The 23,061-nt window shown below is 49.9% G+C and overlaps 11 protein-coding genes across 11 annotated transcripts; 5 read left to right on the top strand and 6 right to left on the bottom strand.

Moving 5' to 3' along the window:
* Positions 1–11: 11 nt before the first annotated feature.
* M438DRAFT_282777 (uncharacterized protein) lies at positions 12–1,685 on the top strand (the record flags this gene model as incomplete). Its single annotated transcript, XM_029901324.1, has 1 exon — positions 12–1,685. One exon carries the CDS (start codon positions 12–14, stop codon positions 1,683–1,685), a length of 1,674 nt encoding a protein of 557 aa, XP_029756027.1.
* A 1,406-nt stretch (positions 1,686–3,091) lies between these two features.
* Positions 3,092–5,356, bottom strand: M438DRAFT_282799 (lanosterol synthase; the record flags this gene model as incomplete). The annotated part of the gene is made up of 3 exons (XM_029901325.1): positions 3,092–3,182; positions 3,235–5,147; positions 5,201–5,356. The coding sequence occupies 3 exons, from the start codon at positions 5,354–5,356 to the stop codon at positions 3,092–3,094; spliced, it is 2,160 nt and encodes a 719-aa protein (XP_029756028.1).
* Positions 5,357–5,477: 121 nt separating this feature from the next.
* On the bottom strand, positions 5,478–9,181 carry M438DRAFT_305422 (ARM repeat-containing protein). Its single transcript, XM_029902228.1, has 3 exons — positions 7,039–9,181; positions 6,277–6,988; positions 5,478–6,224 (listed from the first exon to the last, which is right to left on the bottom strand). The coding sequence occupies exons 1-3, from the start codon at positions 9,157–9,159 to the stop codon at positions 5,686–5,688; spliced, it is 3,372 nt and encodes a 1,123-aa protein (XP_029756029.1). The 5' UTR covers positions 9,160–9,181; the 3' UTR covers positions 5,478–5,685.
* A 129-nt stretch (positions 9,182–9,310) lies between these two features.
* Positions 9,311–11,026, top strand: M438DRAFT_327355 (cysteine synthase). Its single transcript, XM_029903171.1, has 2 exons — positions 9,311–9,507; positions 9,575–11,026. The coding sequence occupies exons 1-2, from the start codon at positions 9,369–9,371 to the stop codon at positions 10,570–10,572; spliced, it is 1,137 nt and encodes a 378-aa protein (XP_029756030.1). The 5' UTR covers positions 9,311–9,368; the 3' UTR covers positions 10,573–11,026.
* Positions 11,019–11,715, bottom strand: M438DRAFT_369098 (uncharacterized protein; the record flags this gene model as incomplete). Its single annotated transcript, XM_029908085.1, has 2 exons — positions 11,097–11,715; positions 11,019–11,042 (listed from the first exon to the last, which is right to left on the bottom strand). The coding sequence occupies exons 1-2, from the start codon at positions 11,391–11,393 to the stop codon at positions 11,019–11,021; spliced, it is 321 nt and encodes a 106-aa protein (XP_029756031.1). The 5' UTR covers positions 11,394–11,715.
* A 2,563-nt stretch (positions 11,716–14,278) lies between these two features.
* M438DRAFT_349333 (uncharacterized protein) lies at positions 14,279–14,646 on the bottom strand (the record flags this gene model as incomplete). Its single annotated transcript, XM_029906372.1, has 1 exon — positions 14,279–14,646. A coding segment is annotated over one exon (256 nt), but the record flags the coding sequence as incomplete, so codon positions are not given.
* Positions 14,647–14,775: 129 nt separating this feature from the next.
* On the top strand, positions 14,776–15,210 carry M438DRAFT_339394 (uncharacterized protein; the record flags this gene model as incomplete). Its single annotated transcript, XM_029904213.1, has 1 exon — positions 14,776–15,210. The coding sequence occupies one exon, from the start codon at positions 14,776–14,778 to the stop codon at positions 15,208–15,210; it is 435 nt and encodes a 144-aa protein (XP_029756033.1).
* Positions 15,211–15,984: 774 nt separating this feature from the next.
* On the top strand, positions 15,985–17,045 carry M438DRAFT_349335 (uncharacterized protein). Its single transcript, XM_029906373.1, has 4 exons — positions 15,985–16,068; positions 16,120–16,190; positions 16,245–16,656; positions 16,714–17,045. The coding sequence occupies exons 1-3, from the start codon at positions 16,041–16,043 to the stop codon at positions 16,602–16,604; spliced, it is 459 nt and encodes a 152-aa protein (XP_029756034.1). The 5' UTR covers positions 15,985–16,040; the 3' UTR covers positions 16,605–16,656; positions 16,714–17,045.
* An 81-nt stretch (positions 17,046–17,126) lies between these two features.
* Positions 17,127–18,470, top strand: M438DRAFT_409157 (uncharacterized protein; the record flags this gene model as incomplete). The annotated part of the gene is made up of 4 exons (XM_029910000.1): positions 17,127–17,238; positions 17,290–17,360; positions 17,414–18,331; positions 18,382–18,470. The coding sequence occupies 3 exons, from the start codon at positions 17,127–17,129 to the stop codon at positions 18,269–18,271; spliced, it is 1,041 nt and encodes a 346-aa protein (XP_029756035.1). The 3' UTR covers positions 18,272–18,331; positions 18,382–18,470.
* Positions 18,471–19,025: 555 nt separating this feature from the next.
* M438DRAFT_122325 (uncharacterized protein) lies at positions 19,026–19,921 on the bottom strand. Its single transcript, XM_029898754.1, has 2 exons — positions 19,518–19,921; positions 19,026–19,326 (listed from the first exon to the last, which is right to left on the bottom strand). The coding sequence occupies exons 1-2, from the start codon at positions 19,813–19,815 to the stop codon at positions 19,133–19,135; spliced, it is 492 nt and encodes a 163-aa protein (XP_029756036.1). The 5' UTR covers positions 19,816–19,921; the 3' UTR covers positions 19,026–19,132.
* Positions 19,922–20,131: 210 nt separating this feature from the next.
* M438DRAFT_339397 (uncharacterized protein) lies at positions 20,132–21,747 on the bottom strand (the record flags this gene model as incomplete). The annotated part of the gene is made up of 2 exons (XM_029904214.1): positions 20,132–21,162; positions 21,210–21,747. 2 exons carry the CDS (start codon positions 21,745–21,747, stop codon positions 20,132–20,134), a joined length of 1,569 nt encoding a protein of 522 aa, XP_029756037.1.
* Between the last annotated feature and the right edge of the window lie 1,314 nt (positions 21,748–23,061).

Raw genomic sequence — 23,061 nt, forward strand, 5'->3', positions numbered from 1 at the left:
GCAATACGGCAATGGACAGACGGCGTGTATGTGATGCATGCTCGGTCCGCAGGGTCAAGTGCGACGGCCAAGCTCCGTGCGGCGCATGCACAAAGTCTTCAGTTGATTGTACACGTCTAAGGCAGAGGGCAAAGTCTGGTCCGAAAGGTGTGCGGAAGAAGACACTCGAACGATTGAAGACGGTCAAAAGGCAGAATTCTGGAGAACCTTCCATATTAGGAAGTCGTGAGCTCGAACATCACAACAATGAGCTGATTTTTGACAATATCGAAGAGACTGTAGCGGTCGCTGGCTCATCTGCATACTCAGACGTACAGCAAGAGATACACGAAGCCGGTCTCTGCTTTCTAGACACTCCCGGGCCGAGCCAACAACCTGCAACTGATTTACCGCAAATGCTGGCGTGGCCATTTCGTATGAGTCTAGCACTTCTGGAACCCTACCTCGATATCTATCACTTCAAGCTCTATCCGGTGTGGCCAGTCGTGAATAAAGACGCGCTTCTAACGAGGCTTCACAACCTAGCGCCGGATGTCAATGCTTACATGCTAGCCAGTAGCATATGTGCGGCTACGATGCTTCAGCTTCAGCTATCGGTACTCAGCATGGGCGGCGACGTGCTCGATCCGAGTGTCATACTGTCGGAAGTTGAGAATCTCCGACGAGTCCATGACTATCGAGAAAATCCAACCCTAGATCACCTCTCGACAAGCTTCTTCATGCACGTTGCATATATACACCTTGGCCGCCGAACAACCAGCACACTTCTGCTCCGAGAAGCAATCACTTTTGCCTACATGCTTGATCTGCATAGACCTTCCCATTACGACGAATTTTCGGAACCAGACAGACAAGGCCATCTTCGAATGTTCTGGCTTCTATTCATCACGGAGAGGGCACATGCAACACAATATGATATACCTTGTATCATGTCAATTGATCCAGGTATGCCGGAATTGGATACCGAAAGTCAGTCCTACGTCTTGTCTGCCTTTATCATGCTTTGCCAGATGTTTAGATCCTTCTCCGACGCTTCTTCTGGCGCACGGTTGACAGCAGATGATCTGACATTGTTCAACAATCAATTGCTGAGGGTTCCTACTCTTACGGAGCACCACAATGACCTGCAAAAAGCCGATCTCTCCGTCACTCAACAATGGCTTCGCCTCATGTTCTGGAAATTGGCCATCAACAAGGTTATCATGACTGCCAACACGAACGACGACATCAGGAGCGTCTTCTTTCCCATCTCTCTAGCCAAAGAACTGCTCACCAACATATCCGCCATGTCAATTGACACGCTCGAAGCACATGGACCAGGAATGGAGCTCAAGCTCTTCGAAGTCACAAATTCGGTCGCCGACATGATTACACTCAACCCTCGCCAAACAACCTCGGCACTTGAGATTGGACCGCAAGATATCCTAGTCCACCTTGCAACTATTATTGGCAGATTTAGGGGTGGCAACAAGACTCTGCTTCCCTTGTTACAATCTCGTCTGTCTGGCATTGGACTTGACTCTTTGATACTACCTCGTATCACTGATGTCACTTATGATTCTCCGGATACGAATAGGGAAAAGAGTTCGATTGAGAGCAACGAAGCATTGGCGGATCACAGTCTCGAAGACGAGTATGGCATATTGTTTGGTCCATACTCTCTTGAGCACCAGTCTTATGTGTAAGGGGTCGAGAAAGCGGGTGTAATGACAAACAAGTGTCGCTGCATTAACGTTACAATGGCTTCGTCTCGAGACTACGCTACAAAGTTCATCGTTCCCGGCGCGGCCCTTTGCAACATGGAAGGCATACAGACATGTATCTCAAGAAGCGAGTTTTCACTACACCGTAGCAACGCATCTGCTGTATAGCTCGTGTGCGGCTCTGCTGCGCCAATTGCTCAGACTATGAATCTGCATCGCAAATAGCCAACCAAAGCTTCAGATATCATCGATCTTACTCACTAGCTTCAGCGTGAAATCGAAGCAAGGAAAAGGTGCTGGTGGGCAGCTTATGAGCTCGACTTTTTCTGCTGCATGCTTTACCAGCGGAGGACCTCTATACTGCGAGGGCGATGTTGATGTCTGAACTTGTTTTGTACATTACCGGGTCTCGAAAAGCCAGAGTCACTCAGCGATTACCCATCTTTACTGGCGTGCAAGCATGTTACGGCCAAGTTTTCTCGCATCGTGGTTCGCACCTCTTACATCTTGCCTGAGAGGAGTCTTTACCGCAAGATCGGCAGCAAGGCTAGATATGAGACATGAATCACGACGAGTCATACTAGTAACCAAATGTAGAAAGTATGATTCGCACAATCGGTCAAGAAAAAGATTCTCCTCTAGGAACAAACGATTCCATCGAGGAGGAACCTAATGACATCGGTAGTAAGAGTGCAATGACAGTGGACTACAATTTACAGCAAGAGCACGCTTTGTCTGTTGACACTTTTGATCTTGGAGGATACTGTACTTGGATCGAAGGACAGGGGTGGTGAGTTTTAGCAAGAATATGACAGAAATGGTCGACGACGATATCAAGAGCCCTAAGTGATCATTTTCATCTGTTGTGTTGGTTTGTATAGACTTCGGTCGTAAGACCGTTTACCTAATGAGGAGTGTTTTATTCGAGAAAACATGTGTCTTTGTTACGTTAAGCCGGGCGATGGAGAAGAGAAGCTCCAACTGTATATATATATATATAGCGATGAGTTATTGTTGTCAAAAAGGCAGACATTGAAAAAGGCGAAACATCGCGACGAGCGGGCGAGTTGAACGCCCTTAAAGCAAAAAGAGAAGGCATCACCGGGTTGCAAACACGGCCACTACGCCGTAGAGACGCAGAAGCCAGTGCTTACAACCCGGTGATGGGAAAAGAGAAGCTCTAGCTGTGTATATATAGCCATGAGTCGTTACTGTGTCCTTGTTAAATTTGGTAAAATCCTGCACACGCGGATATTGCAGGATACTTTTGGGGATTGGTGGTTTACTGAATATGCGTGGATGGTATAGGAGACAAAGGATGGAAGAAATGTTCTGCTTTTGTGTGTGTATGTTCATGGAAAACTCGTTGCTCAACATCTAAGAGGCATTTACTGTAGCTCAAGGTCGCCAAACTTTTTGGCAAACATGCCGAGAGCCTTGATGGGGAAGATGAACTTGTAGTTGGGGTAGGAGATCATGCTGTGATGATGTTAGTCGCTTATTTCTCTTCTCGCTCAGGAATGGTACTCACCAGCTCTTATTGAAGACACCTTCAATACCTTCTTGCAGCCACTCTCCGTTGGCTTGTTGACGAGACATGATCAATTTGATGGCCTTTTCAATAGGTGCTCTATCAGGGTATCCGGCTTCGATCAAGGCGATGACGACCCAGGCGGTTTGTACAACCTGACTTTGCTTGTGTTGGCTGTACACGCCAGTCTCACAACTACGGTAAGTCTCTCCCCAACCACCATCCTTCATCTGCTTGTCAATGAAGAACTTGCAGGCCTTGCGTACACGTTCAGAGTTTGTGTGGTTCTCTCCAGCAGTGGCCAAGGCTTCCAATGCGAACATTCCGGCGTATGTGAAGCAAATAGCCCAGCTACCGTACCATGATCCATCAGCACGTTGAGACTTCCGGATGTAGTCATAGGCGCCCTTCTTGAAGATTGAGATTTCCTTGCTGCGATATCCTGGGTAGAGCTTGGCGAACATTGTCAAGGCCGTCACAACAGCGGTTGTGCATTCGGGGTAATCATATTCGACCATGATGCGACCAAAGACTTCTGCTGCGTTGAGCCATTCCAGCCATTCGGACCCACGTTGAGGTTCGTATGAGGAACAACCACCAGAGTGCTTGTTTTGCATGGTCAAGAGGACATCGATGGCTTCCTTGATGCGTTCGTCAGAGATGAGCTGAGGGTAGGTGGGCAAGAACTGGAGCATGAGCACTGATTTAAGACCTTCAGAAGTACAGTCAGAGACAGTGTAACCTTGTCCTTTTGTGCTAAATCCCCATGCGCCTTTACGTTGTTGACGGTAAGTGGCGTGTTGGTCAAGGCACTCCTCGCGGATTTGTGCAATGTCCAGGTATTCGAGAGCCTTTTCCAGCATGGGTCTCCATCTAGGGTCTTCAGCCTTGTCGCATTCGATGACAGCCTGGATGAGGAAAGAGGTGTCCCAGTTCTGCACTCCATTTGTACCATTGACCAGCATACCTTCATCCTTGACCCACAAGAACTCTTCCATACGTTCACGGTGTCGGCGGACTGAATAACTATCGGGGCCATCGACGATGTAACAGCAGAGCATGTTCATGGGTGCGTTGACGGGAGCAAGATCGGCATAGTCGGAGTTTTCGTCTTCGCGCTTGACCAAGAACCAGACCCAGTCTTCAGCGCGCTTAACCAGAGATTCTGTTCGTAGGAAGGGGTTCCAGATGTTGACCAAGATCCAGTTAACAAGATTCAGGACCCACGTCTTGGGGTGGTAATTGTCGAAGCGAGAGATGGAGTTGCGGTGGGAAGCGAAGTTGATGTTCTCGTAAGGCTCAATAAACAGCTCCTGTCTCAGCTCCTTGACCAGCTTATCGGCAGGGAAGGACCATTTGCGAGACCAAATGAACGACATGGGCAGGAAGACCATGCGCATGTGAATCCACCATCTCCAAGGAGCGATAGGAACCCAGTCAGGCACCAGCCACAACTCTGGAGGAACAGGGTTGACGAGGTCCCAGGGCGTGACACCCAAGACACTCAACCAGAACTTTGCCCAGTGAGGACCGTTGACGGCACCTCCAAGCTTGTGTAGTAGACCACGAGCCTTGATCAGACGCGGGTCCTCTGCATCGGCGCCCAGCAATCTCAAGACGACGTAGTTCATGGCTGTACCAAAGACAGTGCTCTCTCCTTCAATGTGTAGCCCCCATCCTCCATCTTGTGCATGCTGACGCGCATAGAGATAGTTCTTGATTTCGATTCGGTAGGCTTCCGGAATAGGCGTGTTGGTGACATACCAAGTGATGACGATACCGGGAATCAGGAACATGGGACCGCCGTATTCGCAGCCCCAGTTGCCAGGAGGAAGTTGCAGCTTGGAGAAGAACTCGAGTCCATTCTCGGCGGATTGGAGGGGAGTTTTTGGATGTGGGAGGCTGGGTTGTTCCTGCGTGCTGTTAGAGACTCTTCGATTACATGGACAATACGACATGTACAAACAGTAGGCAGACCCAGAAAGTACTTGTCTGCTGTAGTCTGAGGCCATTCTTTGGCCTGTTCCTTGCTCAGGTAGTGCCATGTCTGCTCTCCACCAACATCTTGAAGCCTCCACCGTGTCGCGTCCGTTTTTTGATTACGTTCCTGTGTTGTCGCCATTCTCGAATGTCAGAACTACCTCACCAGGTAGAATTGGAGAAGCGCTTACAACGGAAGTCGCGATGCAAGTAATCTCACAAGAAACACCCTCGTACGATTTACATGCGCCAAGACCTTCTTGCATGTGAAATTTGTGGAGTAGCTTCATTACCGCTGACCTCCCAAAATACCACCACCCCGGCAATTGGTCAAGTACGCGATCATCCAATGCGAAGAAGAAAAGCATTCGTATGTAGTGTTATGGTATCAAGAAGAAATTCAAATGTCATCCATGACTCCCCAGCTGCCGAACAAGACGCCAGACCAATCCCTAAACAAACCCCTTCTGCTTACTCTATCAGATCCTCATCGTCGTCCATGCTGTCCATCAGTGCTTGGACGTCCTTGTCATCTGCCATACCACTGAAATCGTAGTCTTCCATCCCCTCGTCAATGTCCATCCTCGTGCCCTCAGCGTCTGGATCCTCGATACGTGTTGACTCGAGTTCACGTCTCAGTTGTGCATTGACAGGATCGTCTTCAGCTTCGACTTCTGTTGCTTCTTCCTCCTCCTCCTCTTCTCTGACCTCTGCCCCTGTCACTGACTGTGCTGTCTCGTCGACGTCTGTTCTTTGCACAACTGTGGCGTCCTCGACCACCGTTTCCTCGCCGCCACCACCTCTTTCTGCTGTTGCAATGTCGTGCATGAGCTTGAGTAGCGTTGTCTGCATCTTGGCGAGTGCGTTGCGACTGGTTACATCGGATGCCACCTTGGATTCGATGGCTTCTGCAACTAGTTCGAGGACGGTACGGAGAAGTCCAGGATCGGGTGAAGAAACGGTGAGATGAAGCTTGCTCAACATGGAAAACAGGACCTTACGTTCGTCCTCTGTGACGGGAAGTTAGTGGTTGTCAAGTTGGAGATGCGTAGAAGCACTTACTGCTCGTTTGGCTCGTCACCAACTTCTCGAGAATCTGCTCTGCAAGCACAAAGTGGATCATGTCGCTGTCAGGAGCACCTCCTTCTTCGACTCTGAGCTTTCCAGTCTTTGCTTCTTCACTGCTGCCGATGACCTTGCGAGGGTCTGTCCAATCGACGAGCATGCCACCGACAACACTCAAAGTGACCATCTCACTCTCTTCAACATCCTCGTCCTCGATAAGAGCTTCTCTGAGAGCAGCAAGACGAGCAATGACTCCAGTAGCGATGGTGGCCATTCTCTCGGCGTTTGCTGCTCTTGAGTGACAATACACAGGTAAGAAGTATGTCAGTGCTTGTCTGAGAGATGCATTACTGTTTGTCTCAGGATCGAAGAAGGCAATCACCAAACCCTTGAGCAAGTCGGGGTCGGTGATCAGTTGTGAGAGCATGAGTTTTGACAAAGCCGATGCACCAGTAGACTGGACATCTACGTCTTCTGATTTCAACGATTTGGAGAATGTCTTCAGTACAGGCTTGAGTAGTGGCGAGGGCTCGGTAGCCGAAAGAGTGGCAGATGTCTCGTCACCATCTCCGGTTAATGGAACAGGTGCGAGTAGGGAGGGGTGGGTTGTGAGGATATCTGTGATGATTTGAATCGCAATCGTCTGCAAAGAGGCGTGTCCCTTGGCGAAACAATGCAAGAAGAGTGTAATGTTCTCTTGTGCGAGGTTCTGTAACCTGTTAGCGACTGATATGGTTAGATCAACGAAATGTTATGTACCTTTCCGAGTAGACAGCACAGGCCCAGACAGACCAGACCACGCTCTCTTATGGGCGCTTCCTGACTTCTGACGGCCGGAATGACGAGGTTGTTGAGCATAGTGACTAGATGGACAGTCTGCTCGAGCTCGCATTGAATGTTTTGAAGCATACACTGTGCAATGTGCAAACACTTCATGTTGACCATGATCTCGCGAATGGCTTTCTCTTCATCATCATCCTCTGCTTCCTCGTCGGTCTCTGCGCGCTTTGAATTCTTATTTCTTCTCGCTGAGCCATCGTCACTGATCTCACTTCTGGCAGAGTGGAAGCTCTCTTCTCCTGTAGAACTCTTGGTCTTGTCGCCCTCATCGCCCATGATAGTATCATGTACTTCAGCAATGGCTTCAAGAACGATACCGCAGAAGTCACTCTCGCCCTTGTCGCTTCTGTCGTCTCCACAGACCAGACGTAGTGTTTCTACTGCAAGTCTTGTCGACTCTTCTGGCAGTTCAGGCATTGTGAGGGCCTCACGCATGAGACCAAACATCTTCCTACGACCAACCTCGTCGCTGTAATCGAAACTGATCGCCATATGAAGCATCTGTTCGACGATAAACTCGCGCTGGACACTCTCCTCTTCCATCTCTTCATCGCCGTCCCCATCAGGTCCACCAGTAGCGGCTCCACGAACGCACTCGATCAACTTGTTGATTTGAATCTCGAGCAGGAAACCGAACTTTGTGACTTCGGGCATCTTCATTTCGAGCATATCCAGTAGTCTTCCGTCTCCTTGAGCGTCCTTGGCACGGCAATAGTCGTTGAATGTGCGAGCAACAAATACACTTTCTGGAGAAAGTTCGTCCCAGAATGCTTCAGAGTCGAAGCTGACATATTCTCTGTAATCCGGACGGCCATCCCAGAACTCACTCATGGCTTCGAGCGCTACACCTCCAGTGTTTCCAGAGTTTGAGACGTCGATGCGCTCGAGCAGTTCGAGAAGAGCTTCAAGGCTAGGATCGGCAGCTTTTGTGACACCCGGCTTCTTCTTTCCATCCTCTGTCTCTTCTTCAGGGTCGATGGCTGCAGGCAGCGCAGCGCAATCCTCGATCCATCGCTCGCGGAACAAACGAGCGGTCGCCTTGCGTACAGTCTCGTCACGATCGCGCAAGCCCCATCTGAGCAATTTTTCTCTGTGGGTCAAACTAAGATGTCTGAAGTCGCCCAATGCAGGCAGAAGACGAGCGTATAACGCGCGTCGTGTCGCAGCATCCAAGTCTCTGGCGCGTTCGAGTAGGTATGGAAGAGTTGTAGGTGTGAGAGGGAGGTTGAGCAGGAGAGCTCTGCGGACTTCGGCGGAGGGGTCGTTTTGTAAGACGTTGAGGAGCTTCTCCAAGACACCAGAGCTAGCATCATCATCGTCGCTGTCTTCGTCTTGTTGGTCCTCGTCGAGTTCGGCAGCGAGACGACTCAAACCATAGATGGCGTGCATTCGGACCGAAGACTCTTTATCGTGGATGCGCTTGAGGAGGGCTAGGCGGAGCAGGTGGAACATCTGATCGTCCAGAGTGTCGAGCGTGTTGATGATGTGGGCACTGATTTGAGTAGCTCTGAAGCGCACAATCTTGTCCTTCGTCGAGAGAAGTTGTAAAAGAGTGTTGAGGATGGCATTTGTCAGACGCGACGTGGGAGTCTCTGGTAGAGCACCATCTTGATCAGCTACTAGTTGATTGTCCTTCTCGCTGGCCACTCTCAAGAAGATGCCCAAGAACTTGACGATGCGGTCGCCGACAGTCTCGCTCTTTTTGATGGGCAGTACACGCAGAACGCAGCGTACGACCTCGGTATTGAAATCATCCTCGTCAAAGTCGTATTCGGCTTGTTTCTTCTTGGAGCTCAAAGGCTCGTAACAACATGCTTCTTGGATCTTTCGTAAATTGATGACGAGCTTCCTGTGACCGGTGTTTGATTTTTGGGCATCCGAGAAGACGGCAGCGACATGGTTTCGAAGCTTGGTAGAGGGTCCTTCGTCAGGGATGTTGCTAGCCGGTGCTGAGGCAGTCGCTCTAGCAGTTCGAGAAGTTCGTGGTTTGGCGGCGGTAGATGCGCCTTTGGCTGAAGAGCCGGCGACTCTTCCAGGCATTGTTGTCGTTGATGGGTGCTTCACATGCGTTGATAAGAAGGAAACAAAAGCCGAATCGTAAACAAAGAAAGAGCCACCACCCCGCAATCTCGAGACTCATCTTATCTCTTCCATCTTATCACGATCATCTCCGATGTGCGGAGGCCGTCATCTGTTGCGTGATGGCGATTCACAATTCTTCCTTTCTACAAGCATAACACATATCAACCATGTTTCGCACAGCAGTTCGTCGCTTCGCTGCCACGGCCTTGCGCCCGGCCGAATCGGTCGCCCAGATGGAGGCACCGCAGCTTCATGGAGTCGAGATCTCAAAGGTCCAACGCATCGCCCAGGATGGCTTCATTGATGGTGCGTTCGTCTCGAGTCTTGAATGTCCATTTCTCGATTGACTGACTTGTAGATTCGCCATGATCAGCCATCGGAAAGACACCACTCATCCGCATGAAGAAGCTTTCAGAAGAGACGGGATGCAATGTTTTGGGCAAGGCTGAATTTCAAAACCCTGGTGGCAGTGTCAAGGATCGCGCTGCCCTTTACGTTGTCAAGGATGCTGAAGAGCGTGGGTTGATCAAGCCTGGTGGCACTGTCGTCGAGGGTACTGCTGGAAACACCGGTATTGGACTCGCCCACGTCTGTCGCAGCAAGGGCTACAAGCTCGTCATCTACATGCCCAACACCCAATCACAAGGAAAAATCGACCTGCTTCGTCTGCTAGGTGCTGAGGTTTACCCTGTCCCTGCTGTCGCTTTCGAGAACCCCGACAACTACAACTGGCAGGCCAAGCGTCATGCTGAGCGCCTCGACAATGCTGTCTGGACCAACCAGTTCGACAACACTGCCAACCGTCGCGCACATATCGAGACCACCGGTCCTGAGATCTGGAATCAAACTGCTGGAAAGATTGACGCCTTCACCTGCGCTTCCGGTACTGCTGGAACTATTGCTGGTATTACCCGCTACCTCAAGACTGCTAGCGATGGCCGTGTCAAGTGTTTCCTCGCCGATCCTCCAGGCAGTGTCCTTCACAGCTACATCCAATCCGGTGGTGAACTTACCGAACGCAAGGGAAGCTCTATTACTGAGGGTATTGGTCAGGGCCGTGTCACCGACAACTTGAAGCCTGACATTGACCTCCTGGATGGCTCCCTTCACATTCCTGACGAGCAAAGTATTGAAATGGTCTATCGTTGTCTGGATGAGGAAGGTCTTTACCTTGGTGCTTCTTCCGCTCTCAACGTTGCAGCCGCCAGAAATGTGGCTCAAATGCTTGGTCCTGGACACACTGTCGTCACGATTCTCTGCGATGGCGCATACCGCTATGCCGACCGTCTGTTCTCGCGAAAGTGGCTCGAGAGTAAGAAGCTTGTTGATGCTGTTCCCTCTCACCTTCACAAGTACATTGTCCTGCCATAGATGGACCAACTACTCCTCAGACCAACGCCTCAGCATTCTGATATCTAAAATTGTACATATACCACGTTCTTACACGATTGTATTACCTTGGTGTCGCAAGAGTGTTACGTATTCAACCGGTCAACCTTGTCAATGCATGACTGCAGCTGCACAACCTCTCACGTTTCACCTAGCTCATAAGCAAGTGTTCTCGGAAGTAAGTCCATATGTGTCCATTGCATTTCGTCATCATTGATAATCCTTTTCCCCAATGCCCATCCATTCCATTTTTTCCATCCCAAACCCCTTGCCAATTATCTGGTCCTATGTTTTTGAGAACGTCATCAACGGGATAGATGTTTTGTAACGTCTTTCTGCCGTCATCAAAAAGAAAATTTCATAGGGGGCTTCGCAAACGTTATTTGCAAATGCATCCCCCTGTTCATAAGTGCAATTATAGTTTGCATCTAAGACCAAGCGGGAGGAAGACACTGTTGTTGGAGTCAGTATGACGTTCAGGGATTGGAAAGAGGTGGGCAACTTACAGCAATGTCAGACTCTGAAGCCTTGGGAAGAGGTGCAAACCAAGACATCTTGCTAGATTGTTGGAGACCAGGCGATGGCATAGGTGTAGCTGAAGGTGATGTGGATGCTGAAGAGCCAGCAGAAGGGAAGAAGCTGAATAATGCCGACGACAGAGTGCGCGACACGGTTGGTCTTTGTGGCATAGGTTGAGCGAGATGTGTAGGCTTCTTCTCGGTAGCAGCTCTTTGTGCTTGTGCTTTATCTTGCTGTGCGCGAGCCTCGACGTAGTTGGAGGGAAGGTAGTCGGCTGGGAACATGGTGACGGTGTGTGTGTGTGGGTTGAAGATCGAGAAGTCGAAGAATGAAGTCGCGAAGAGTTTGTACGAAACTTTCAAGGTCGTTGTATAGAGTTTGCGACAGGCGTGTTAACGAAAGTCGTCAGATGGGGTGATTGGATGTCGTGATTTGAGTCAGAGATGAGCGAGAGTTGAAGGAAGAAGACAGTGTCGCGCAAATTGAAGAGTGGAAGCCCCGGACTTTTACGAAATGGTCGGGTGTTTGTGGGGGTCCTTTGGCTAGAGACGACGATTGTGGCGCAAATGGCGTTTTCCTTGTTTTGCAGGTCCCGGCCCGGCTGCTGGGTGTGGAGAAAAAGGCTGAATGCGGAGGTTGGCTTTCTGGGGTAATTTCTGGCGAAAAAGTGCGAGAGGGGAGAAAGCAACGCGGACAAAGGTTGTTCTTATGATTCTTGTAACGAGAGTGTGGAACGAGCTTTCTGAATTATGATTATCAATTGAGGAGAATCGATGGGGAGCCGAGTAAGTCGATGGAGGTGGACGTAAAACATCCTTTTGTACGTACTCCTCTCTCCTCCTTGCCCTGTTGATTGTTGCTCTGTGGAACAAGATCCGAAAAAAGGACATGCATGCGCCATTGCGCCCCCAAGCTGCAGGTCTGCAACCCTCCCCCGGTCGAGGCGCACCGCATTCAGCCGGAGATGGCCATCAAAACCGTCTCGACCGCCACTCTGAGCACGAGATCTACATTGTTGCAGCTGACGAGAGCCTTCCAGAACTGTGAGTTCCCCAGACCCTCTCCATTACGCACCATCACTCCAAGATCTTGGTGCTTGGGTATTGCTGACAGGCTTGGAATGATGGTATCCTGGTATTTTCCACACTCGAATCACCCACCATGCATCACACCCGACATCTTCCCCGCCCAAGCATGCCCTTTGTTCCTCTCGTCCATTTCTTTGTCGGTTTTCCTGCCCCTGCCAACCTAGGTTTATTTCATGGCATTTCGTGGTCGTGGCTTACGCCCTCTCCTCGGCAACTCCAGATTTCTCACCCTCCAAAGTGACCACTGTACCGCGTACCACCGACCAAATGGCGGTGCGGGCATCGTTTCTCCTTCCCCCTCATGCAATGCAAGTATATCGGAAGCCACTACCCGTTGCAGCGTGCTACAACACATGCTCTCTCCACCGCTTCCGGGGAAGAATGGAATCATACAACTGTTCATCTTCTATCGAAGACAGTTATGCCATCTGAGATTACACCTTTCGTCATGATAATAACAAACACTCCCCTGTGTTGTCTGATGTGTCCGACGTGCTTGATCATGAGAACAATAGTTGGCTTGGTGATGATGGACTGATCATCATTCTCCGATTCGGGTATCCCGAGCAAAGGTTCGCAACATAAGGATGGGGTTCTTGAGGATGTGGATGCACCGCCTTATGTGTGCTACGGTCGCAACGCAGGTGTGGCTTGCAGTATTATGCGGCTTTCTTCCCGTGACGCACTGCATACTGGATCCTTCGGGACCTTGCTTCTCTTCATTATTGACACTTTCGATACATGAACGACTCTTGCATGGGCTCGAACAATAGGTGCTTACCTTTACCTATCTGCGTCTATTATTCCGATAATCGCATCGCACAAACAACACATCTGTATGAGTGCATGCGTCACAGCGTTCTAAGGAGATGGACATTCTCATCAATCCTATCTCAGCCAGTAGGTTGCTCAACACGACTCTTCCATCTCTCGTACCTTGTGGCTGTGACATTCTCGACGGCTCGACGGGCCTACTTTCCAATCAGCCTCTTGTGGAGCTGACCAATAGTGACGCTCTCATCATCCAGTGAATCTCCCAGTTCAGCATTTGTCAAAAGAGACACCCTGGTATCTTGACACCGCAGTCTGCGTAGTGCATCTCGATCACGAAGGTAATCTGCCTGCTGGACAGCTGCCTGTTCTGTTGTTCTACGTGAAACTCTTCATCCGGCTTCGGAAGACCACGAGGAGCAATACCGAGATTCTAGTTACACATGCCGTACCTATCAACGGTCATTAGCATCATATGATCGATCACTTCGACATTCCTTGCAGCTCGTACTGCTCAGTCATCAACGCACGTGGATCAATCTTACTGAATTGCAGGCCACGAATCTCTTTTGACCGCCAAAACTCTCTGATCATGCTTTTCTTCGATGCCAATATCGCGTAGTGACGCAGGGCAGGTTCAAAGAATGAGCATAAGGAGATAGATCGTTAAGAAGCAATGTTCCACAAACCACGTCAACTGCATTCCTTGATCGCTCACCTCGTCAGCCTGGGATCACGAGCTCGACAGCAAGACCAGCGGTCTGGTAGACACAGTCAGTCTTGGAAGGCGACCGATCTCGCTGCGTCTTGCCTACTCATATCGACACCCATCTAAGGATCGAGAAGATCAGCCAAAATGGACACATTGCCATGACCTGATTCTTGAGATCTTCGACAGTACGAGCCTGGAGCGGAGTTGGCGTCTTCGCGAACGGAAGCCTCGGACGCGAAGATTCGAGATGCAACGTCAATACAGTATTTACCTCAAGTCGAGCGTTGCGGATATAGTAGTCTCGTAAAGACACATGATCCCGTATCCTTAATGCCATTCGATATAAGAAGAGAATGATGTAAGTTCGGTCGATGAAGCTCGAGCGGGCCGGCAGTGGACTGCTCTATTTTTGGGAAACACGAGAAGCTTGGCATCTCAAAACCCTGCCAAGCGGATGGAGAATCTTGGGTTGCATCATCCAGCACCACTTGCGATGAACCATCAAGGGACTAATCAACTGGTCTGCTGACTTGCAGTGCAGGTCGAGAGTGTAAAGGGCGCCGCCAGTGTACTATCAGCGTTAGTCACAAGGTCAGGTGCAACACTATGTCTCTTCTGCCTGCAGCAGTGCCTGAATACGAAGGATTGTAATCCCAACTCCACCTGCGGAAGGCGCAGGAGAGTCAAAGAGCCTCCTAAAGTTTGATGTTTTAAGAATGTAGGAATAAGCGGAGATGATCACTACTGCGGAGAATAAACCATATTCCACCACCGACCACCTCGTATTCTCCAAGGTCAGACATGACCTCTAATGCAAGAGAGGCCTGATGATCGACAGCAATAACAACTGCATCAAGAACGAGGTCCCAAGAATAGCAAAGGCTGATTACAATGAGGAATGAGGAGGTGATGATGCTGGAGTCCAAGAGGAGGCAAGAGGTAGGTCGAAGGGTATATAAGGGCATCTCAAGTCCTGCCAGAAACAAGAATCATCAACACAATCAATCCTCTCTTCTCATCTACAAGACTACCAAACCAGCAAACCACCACTTCCACCACTCCAAACCAATCTCCAACCAAATCAAATCAGCAACCATGCACTTCTCCACCTTCACCGCCGCCAGCGTTCTCGCTCTCGCCTCCTCCACCTTCGCCAGCAAGGTCGCAGTCAAGAACAACTGCCCCCAGGACATCTTCCTCCAAATCACCCGTCAAGACCAATCCCACACTCAGCAAAAGATCGCCTCCAACGGTGGCTACTTCAGCGAGCAGCTCAACGGCCAAGGCAACAGCTACGGCATCACCAAGAACCAAGACTACTACTCCCCCAACACTCCCAAGCTCATCTGGGGTGCTTCCGACAGCGCCGGTGTTGTCTACTACTCTCTCAACAACGTTGACGGCAACCCCTTCAACGGACAGAGTGTTAAGCTCACCGGCAACCAGCAGTCTTGCCCTGCTGTTACTTCTGTTGATGGCAGCACCAAGGCTTGCTCCAACGTCAACGACTTCACCCTTACCCTCTGCTAGAGGGTTTTATGATCAGATATGATACTATTGAGCTGGTGGATCTTAGCATGGGATGGAAGTTTCTGAACATTCCGTAATGTAATCAACTATTTTTATTGAAGTTTTGTCCTTTATATTCCGAATTGTGATTCGTCCCGATGACGATAGAGGTAGCTCTCGAATGGTGGTGCTACTGCCGGTATTGGCTGTAAGTGTGGGAGCACAGAGAGTACTAGATTCAGATTATTGTGATTCTGATTCCAAGATCTCAGCCTCCGAAGCGTTCTTCTCGGTGCCCCTCAAAGGGCGGGATAACTGGATGTCTCTTCAATTCTCCAGAGACGCAAAACAGCGTTGGCGCCCTCAGTTGGCTCGTACTTGATTGCAAACATTATCAGGGTCACAGTTCAAGATAATCGATGGTGAAAAGGCAGATGAACGAATGAGCTTCAAATGGCGCTTTTCGAGTCGGATAATTGCTTGGGAAATATTTGCTAGCACCTCAAGATATCTGGAAAGAACTGCTTCCGACGAGAGAATAGAAGTGTACCTGGAAGGCACTGAGTTGCAGAAGGAGTGGCTTTCTCTACCGTGTTCCTCCAGTTTCCGCATTGTTGATTGAAGCTCCCTTCTTGTCGATTCACTTCCTTCCTTCTTGTTGATTCACTTCCTTCCTCTTCTTGTCTACAACAAACAACCTGATCGACAGGCGCGCAGAATTTCAACACCCAACATCTCTTCCGATCTTCAACAGTTGTCGCTATCCAATGGCGACAAAGCAAGAGTTGATAACGCAGAAGTACCTCCTTCTCTCTGTCATCCATTTGAATGGCTTTGAGATGAGTACACAGATGGCAGAACTGGTCTCCAGCAGATGGCGTAGGTCATTCACTGCACTCAAATGTTGACACTCTCTAACTTCAAATCAAGCTCCTGCTATGGGCGATCGTCCCACCAGCGCGCAAGAGATCCTCAAGACATACGACAAGATTCTGCACCAGGTAACCAATCCTTAAGACCTGACGCAAGGCAAGAGCCCAACTGATCAGCAACAGCCTATGGCTGAAACCCCTTTCAAGACGCCCAAGATTTCCAAGAGCGTCAAGACAACCTCCAAACCTAACATCGCTTCGCCATTCAGCCTTGTTCGCCCCAAGAAGAGCGTCCAATCAACTCATATGGCTAGCCACGATCTCGACTCCTGTCAACAACCCGATCACCTCTCACAGGCCTCCCGCAAGCCTGACATTGTGCCATTTAGCCCTGTTCACCCCGAAAGCCAACCCATTCGCAAGCCCATTTACGTGCCTTTCGACAATGACTATGACATTGAGCAGTCAGACGATGATGAGAAGAACCAGCAGCGCTCACAATTTCCTGAAGAAACGCCGTCCAAGAAGCAGAGAACAGAGTAGATACAGACAGGCCCTGTTCGTTTTCACTTAAATTCTATGTCACATATCGAGAGTGAGTTCAAACCAATTAGTCGAGCATTGAGGCAGTCAAGCTGACAAGAAAAAACAGATGGGAATGACGAGTTTGGAAAAAAGACTGAATTGTGCGAACATGTGGCTGGTGAAAATGGAAGGAACAACCAAAGCGGAGAGCGCGCCTTCTCTACGAACGATCGATGACGATATTGCATGTTAGTTGTTGCTTTGCTTCTTTCTTTTCTCTCAACCTACCAAATACATCTCCATCATGTTTTCGTGTTCCCTCATCGTGTTGGCGCTGGCCGTTGGCGACCCTCACATCCTCACTTCACTTGAATCCTGTCCTGCGAGATCTGTCGATACCGCCATTCACTCACTTTCAAAATGGCATCGGGGCGTCAAAGCTTCCATTCACAATCCAGTCGACCGGGAGTTCGACCATGAACTTTCACACTCTCTAAGATCTCTTCTTCTTTCTTGTTATACACCTACAACACAGCCAACATGGCCGACCAGTGGAACACAGCAAAGGACATGCTAGTCCTCCTCGCCGTTGTCCGTATTTCAGAGATCGACGTCAACCTCGATGTCGCCGAGAGAATCGTAGCCGGATGGCGTAAGTCTTATACCTCCTACCTTACCTCAACTAGAGGCTGACGATCTATAGCGGCCGCAATGGGCGAAGTCCCTGCCGATGCCGAGGGGATCCTGCGCCGCTTCAATGGAATCTGGCAGAAGGTTTGCAGATCTCTCAAGATTGTCCATCAACAACGATCTCTAACACTTGCCAGACCGTTAGCAGTGTTACTCCTTCGACTCCTGCTACCCTTCCCACTCCTGCTACCGTCAAGAAGGAATTAGACGGCTCTTGCTCCGCCGAACCCATCGTCATTGACGACGACGACGACGACGACGAAGATGAGGCTGACACTCAGACCCGTCCCAGTCCTACCTGTGATTCGTTCCCTCTGCCTTGCAAGCCCGGAGCTCAGACCGCTGTCTGTACCACTCCCCGCAAGGCCAACAAACCTGCTAGCGATAACAAAGACGAGACCGAGACCCCCGAAACCCCCGATACACCCGTTCTCTCTCGTCCTCTTCCTCGCACGTTCAGAGTTCCTCCAGGTCTCGATCTCGTCACTCCTCGCAGTAGCAACAAGAAGTCGGCCACTACACCCAAGAGAGTCAAGGTGGTTGTCAGCTTTGGAAAGGACGATGGCGAGAAGGCACCCACCAACAGCGGTCCCAATTCAAGCCAGCTTCGTCCTAACGCTACCCGAAAGCACGATACTGTTCTCCCAACCCCCGAGAGCGTTGAGAAACACACTACCAGCGAGACCAGCGGAACCCGCATGCCTCGCAACAAGAAGATCAAGACTCTCCGCATCTCTACCACTCGCAAGGCCCTAGATTCACACGACGAACCCAAAGAAGACGAATCGAGCTTCGAAACCCCAGCCACTCTCGCCACAACCCGCAAGCGCCGCCATGGCCTTGACTACACGGCATCACCTACCGATTACTGCTATGACAACGCTGACGACGATGACTACGAATTCGAGGATGTCGAGGGCGACGACAGACTGGAAGCCATATTCGAATCATCTTGCCCTGTCGTCACTCCCTCGAAACCTCCCAAGAAGGGATGAAGTGTTGGGTTTCTTGCTGCGTCTTGAGATGGACTTGTAAAAAGATTGTTTCTTTTGCAGGTGAGATGGTCGCGTCGCTTATGTAAAGGCATCGGCTGACGCTGTGACAGACTGAATATTGCAGGCAGGAGGAAGAGGCGATTGTTTAACACACCAGAAAGAGATGAACAAATGATGAACATGCACAGGAGAGGGAGCGATAATGATTTGGCAGAAGCGTTTTTGTCATTAAATGCTAGATAAAGATGTCGATAATGAAAAGAGAGATACACGGACCTACCGTTTGATGCACGCATTGGTCAACTTGAATATTGTCGACATGCAAGCAGCATGGATGTGCAGCGGCCGCAAGATGTTGGATCCGCGGCCTTCACGGTTTAGGCATTCTCGAAGACGCCCACCTACCTTTTTGTCGGCGGTCTTGGTAGACCGATGACGATCGCGATTTGGGTTGATGACTGGCGGTGAAAGTTTGCGAGATCTGAGACGAATGTTAGTCTCTGTAATCCACTTCAAAAGTATCGATTGAGGAAGTATGAAGAAGGGTGAAAATCAGAATTAGGGAGTCTAGTCCCGTGCAAAGCTATTCCGCAGCAAAAAGAGTACAAGTCTTTCTAGGACTGGTGCCAGCTGGTTGTCTCATCATAGAAGAGGCGGTGGATAGGTGATGTGAGAGGTGAAGAGTTGACTTACGGTGATGGTGAGGGTGATGTGCTTCCAGTCGATACTCTCTCTGAACGATTGAGAGGAAGGTTGTTTGGTGCTGCTTTGCAAAGAAGGATTGACTTTCTTATGCTGTGCGGATTTTCTCGCTTGAGGAATTCAAAGGACGTGCGTTGTTGGCCGATGCATGGCTTGGCATCAAATGCAAGTCTTGCGATGGAAGAAAATCGCTGCGTCGGTTGGCAGTATGCGCGCTTGAAGCTGCCAGGCACTGGTTTGAAGTGCTCGATGTTTTGAAGAGCCATTGATGGAGATTGAAGCCGAAGCGGCGCAAAAAGTGCTTCTCAAGCAACCGCGTGCGAAAGCATCATGGGCAAGGGGAAAGTCTACATCTGTTTCGTTCCAGTCAGCTCATGTTCGAAGACATGTGTGTTCGAGTAAAGTAGAAGGAGTGTAATGTGCGTCATGAAAAAATTAGAGTGTTGTTGCGTTTTTGATCTTCATCGAAAAGACTCTGGGTTAAAAGGTTTTAATCCTTCGCGAGGATTGGGTGGCGTGATAAAGGAGGGAAGCGAGTACTAACCTGATGGCAGAATATTGATGCCGATAAGGACGACCACTGGTGTTGAAAGTTGTGGTGGTTGTCGAAGCAGAGAAGAAGAAAGTTGCGGCTGTCGGGAAAGGCGAAGACTCTGCAAGCAAACATCCGGCTTCTTCCGGCGTCCGTGGTCAGCCTTAGGAACTCGCATCCCAAAGCCCAGTCGTGGTTGCCAAAGGAAGATATCACCTCCAACTCTGCTGTTTCGACCAGGAAAGAGCGATGAAAGTCCAATCAGAAGCCAAAACAACCCCCAAATCACAACAAAACCAACTGAACGCATGACACACGCAGACCGATAACGCAGTCAAAAATACAGAAGACGTAGTTCGACCAAGGAACCACGAAATCCATATACAATGACTAAATGCATGAACGGTACACGTACATCACGAAATTCATTCTTATCGTTGGTTATTGGATGGAGTGATTTGAAGGTGATTTGGGTATCAAAAAGGTCAAAATCATCACCCTTCTTTTCCCAAAGCCAAACCGAAACAGCAAAAGGAGAGCAAAGCAAATCGCGTATATACAGATTATTCGTCCGAAGGCATTCCCTTGAAAATCGAGTGTTGTTCGCACTCAACTTTTTGAGTTATTCATCGCTTGAAGAAGTGCAACTCAAGGTGACGGAGAGGGATGTAGGCGAGGAGGGTGAATGCAAAGGTGAGCTCATTGGCAATATCACCACCACCCTCGCCAATCTGGATGGCAAGAGGGCCGGTGAACCAAGTCTCGACCATACCAAGACACCAACCAATAACACCGATGAGGAAAGCAGTGAGACCAGCGAGACCGATGGGAAGTCTCGAGGGAGTGTTCCAGCCATCGAGATCGTAGTTGGCGAAATCTCCCTTGCGGAACCAGTAGTGTTCAACAAAGACGATGACGAAGTAAGAAGTACCCCAATAACCAAGAAGAGAGAGGAAGTTCTCCAGGTATTCGAGCAAGTGATCGCGACCAGCAACGGCAATGGCAGTGACGGCACCAAAGACGATAAGAACCCAGAAAGTACGAGGAACCTTGGCCAGAGGACGAGCGAATTGCTGAATAGACAGAGCGCAAGAGTAGAGGTTGAGAGCGTTCATGCCGACGGCACTGAGAACGAGCAGGACAAGAATAAACTTGGCGAAACCGCGAGGGAAGAGCATCTTCTGGATGAGGTAACCGAGACCATCATCGGTGTAGGTATCGCGCCAATCCTGGTTGACTTGCATGGCGGTTCCAACACAGCAGCCAAGAACCATACCAATACAGGTGGGGATGCTGATACCAAGAGTGCAGAGGACGAAAACCTTGACCTTGGAGGTGTTGATGGGGTAGTGGACGTAGTAATCGGCGGCGATGGTGGCCCAGGAGCAAGAACTACCGTAGACAACGGAGAGCAGGGAGAGGACGTTTCCAGCAAGGTTGGCACCATGAAGTTGAGTATCCACGATGTTGACAGCATGAGGAGCGGCCATACCGTACATGATCATGAAAACGATGAAGAAGACCAGCCAGGCGTACTTCTCGTAGTAGAGAATGGCCTTGAGACCGCAGAAGTTGATGATACTGCTACCGAGAGCAATGATGACGCAACCAAGAGCGGAAGAGACTTTGCCATCAGATACAGCAGTAAGAGCGAGACCTAAACGATCAGCATCTGTCTTGGAGGTTCTCGGTCAATACACATACCACCAGTGATACAACCAACAGCACTCCAACCAGCTTGGGAGATGATGTTGAGGACAGCAATAAGCTTGGTAGGGTACCAGCCGAAACTGTAGCGAGTGATGGACATTGATCGAAGACCGGTTCCTGGACCGAGGGTAGCACACCAACCAGCAACACTGGCTCCCAAGAGGGTACCAAAGATGGTGATGCAAATGCTCTGACCAAGTGTGAGATGCCAGGTAGGACCAAGGAAACCGGTCGACATGCAAGACAAGTTCATGATACCACCACTCCACAGCAGGGCCATGACTGCCTGGTTGTGCCATTTTTGAGGGACCTTCTCCTCGGGCAACTTGCGACGGATAGCCTGAGACTCGATACCCAGCTTGCGATCCAGGGTAGCTTCCCAACCACATAGCGTACCCAAGATGCCACCCTGAGGTTCAGGCACCTCGTTGACAACCTCGGTGGAACCCTGAGCACTACCGACGTCAACATTCACATCCTTCTCGTCAGGGTGTAGCCTTCCGGCCTTCTCTTCGTCGTAGAATGTCGACATGATTTTTCTCCTTCGTCAGTTAAGCCGGTCTGATGATGAATTGGCTTGAGAGCGACTGCAGCGAGGCAGGAGGAGAAAGGGTCAATGAAGGGTGACGAAGGGAGTGGGGGAGGGGTGACGGTTGTAGAAGGAGGAGTGAAAGTTGAGCACACGACACGTCAAAAGTGTGCAGGGCGTCGTCGATATTTTATTTTTGCGCGTGCGTCTTCGCGAACCCCGCCAGCCCACCGTCGCACCTCTGGATTTGGCAGCTCGTTATGAAACGCGAAAGAGATCTGCCGTTATCTGCTTCTAGAATCATGCCGAGGCCGTGGTACGACCAATTAGATGCCATAGCGGTGACCTCCGTAGATCCTTATCGGTTTAGCCGGAGGACAGAGCTCGAAAGCGAAAAAGGTTGTGCATGTTCAGCGAGAGGATTTTATGGAGAACAGATAGGAAGACCAGCTTTCCGGGACCTGTCATTGAAGACGTTGGCTTGAGGGGACCCTGCAATCATGATGATGAGATTGTGGATGTAGCTTGATGCCTGTTGACGGTCTCTCCAGAGCCTTCACGTTTGACGAAGTTTTGAATTTCCGACACTTCAAGGTTTGATAGAGCGTGCAAAAAGCCGTTTTGGTGCCAAGTGAACTCAAGCCTCGCTGTTGATGGCTTGTGTCTTTCACCAATGGTAGTCTTTTATAAGCGACAGAGGCAAGCACATCGAGCATTGATGGTTGTGACGGCGCTGTCCGATGCATTCAACAAGATAACCTATCTTGTTCATTCCTGCCGTGCAAGATATCGATGGGAAGGCGTTGCAAGTGCAGGGTGCTGGTTGCATTGCCAAGTGATAAGGCGCACACAAGCCGTGGACAAGACGGCAATGGCAATTCCTTGTCTGCTCTTCACCCCTTGAACGACAGCGACCATGTTGTCTTTCGAATTTCTCGAAATTTTGGCTTGTCTCCCTGAAGCTCGATCAACATTTGAGAGTCTCTCGGAGTCGGCGAGAGCATTCGGACACAAACTGAGGCAGGGGTTCGAATTTCGAATAGCAGTTGCGAAGCACAATGAATCATCTAGGTCCGCCCGCTTGTCAAGCCATCTTGCCGTAGACTTTCGTTTCGAGTCATACACACTACACTTTGAGTATGAGCGACCAGCAATTGAAAGAGAAGGAGGTCGGAGGAGGTTCGATGTCAAAGAAGGATGCAAGCACAGACCAGTTTTGTCTGATGACTGGACACATTGAGCCTTTGACCTCGAAACAGGCCGTGGCTTTCCAACGAAGACAGTATGGAGATGTGCAACGAATATGATCGTAGAGCT

The sequence above is a fragment of the Aureobasidium pullulans genome, assembly GCF_000721785.1.
Source record: "Aureobasidium pullulans EXF-150 unplaced genomic scaffold scaffold_29, whole genome shotgun sequence".
In the NCBI taxonomy this organism is placed as follows: domain Eukaryota; kingdom Fungi; phylum Ascomycota; class Dothideomycetes; order Dothideales; family Saccotheciaceae; genus Aureobasidium; species Aureobasidium pullulans.

What these genes read in the sequence shown, in the direction of transcription:
- M438DRAFT_305422 (XM_029902228.1), bottom strand. Translation starts at nt 9,159, where the DNA reads ATGCCTGGAAGAGTCGCCGGCTCTTCAGCCAAAGGCGCATCTACCGCC. An exon ending in TGTGCTGTCTACTCGGAAAG is followed by an intron (nt 6,989 to 7,038) that starts GTACATAACATT and finishes AACAGGTTACAG; the next exon opens with AACCTCGCACAAGAGAACAT. An exon ending in GGTGACGAGCCAAACGAGCA is followed by an intron (nt 6,225 to 6,276) that starts GTAAGTGCTTCT and finishes TTCCCGTCACAG; the next exon opens with AGGACGAACGTAAGGTCCTG.
- M438DRAFT_327355 (XM_029903171.1), top strand. Translation starts at nt 9,369, where the DNA reads ATGTTTCGCACAGCAGTTCGTCGCTTCGCTGCCACGGCCTTGCGCCCG. An exon ending in CCAGGATGGCTTCATTGATG is followed by an intron (nt 9,508 to 9,574) that starts GTGCGTTCGTCT and finishes CGCCATGATCAG; the next exon opens with CCATCGGAAAGACACCACTC.
- M438DRAFT_349335 (XM_029906373.1), top strand. Translation starts at nt 16,041, where the DNA reads ATGGCAGAACTGGTCTCCAGCAGATGGC. An exon ending in ACTGGTCTCCAGCAGATGGC is followed by an intron (nt 16,069 to 16,119) that starts GTAGGTCATTCA and finishes CTTCAAATCAAG; the next exon opens with CTCCTGCTATGGGCGATCGT. An exon ending in ACGACAAGATTCTGCACCAG is followed by an intron (nt 16,191 to 16,244) that starts GTAACCAATCCT and finishes GATCAGCAACAG; the next exon opens with CCTATGGCTGAAACCCCTTT.
- M438DRAFT_122325 (XM_029898754.1), bottom strand. Translation starts at nt 19,815, where the DNA reads ATGCGTTCAGTTGGTTTTGTTGTGATTTGGGGGTTGTTTTGGCTTCTG. An exon ending in CATCAATATTCTGCCATCAG is followed by an intron (nt 19,327 to 19,517) that starts GTTAGTACTCGC and finishes GGAACGAAACAG; the next exon opens with ATGTAGACTTTCCCCTTGCC.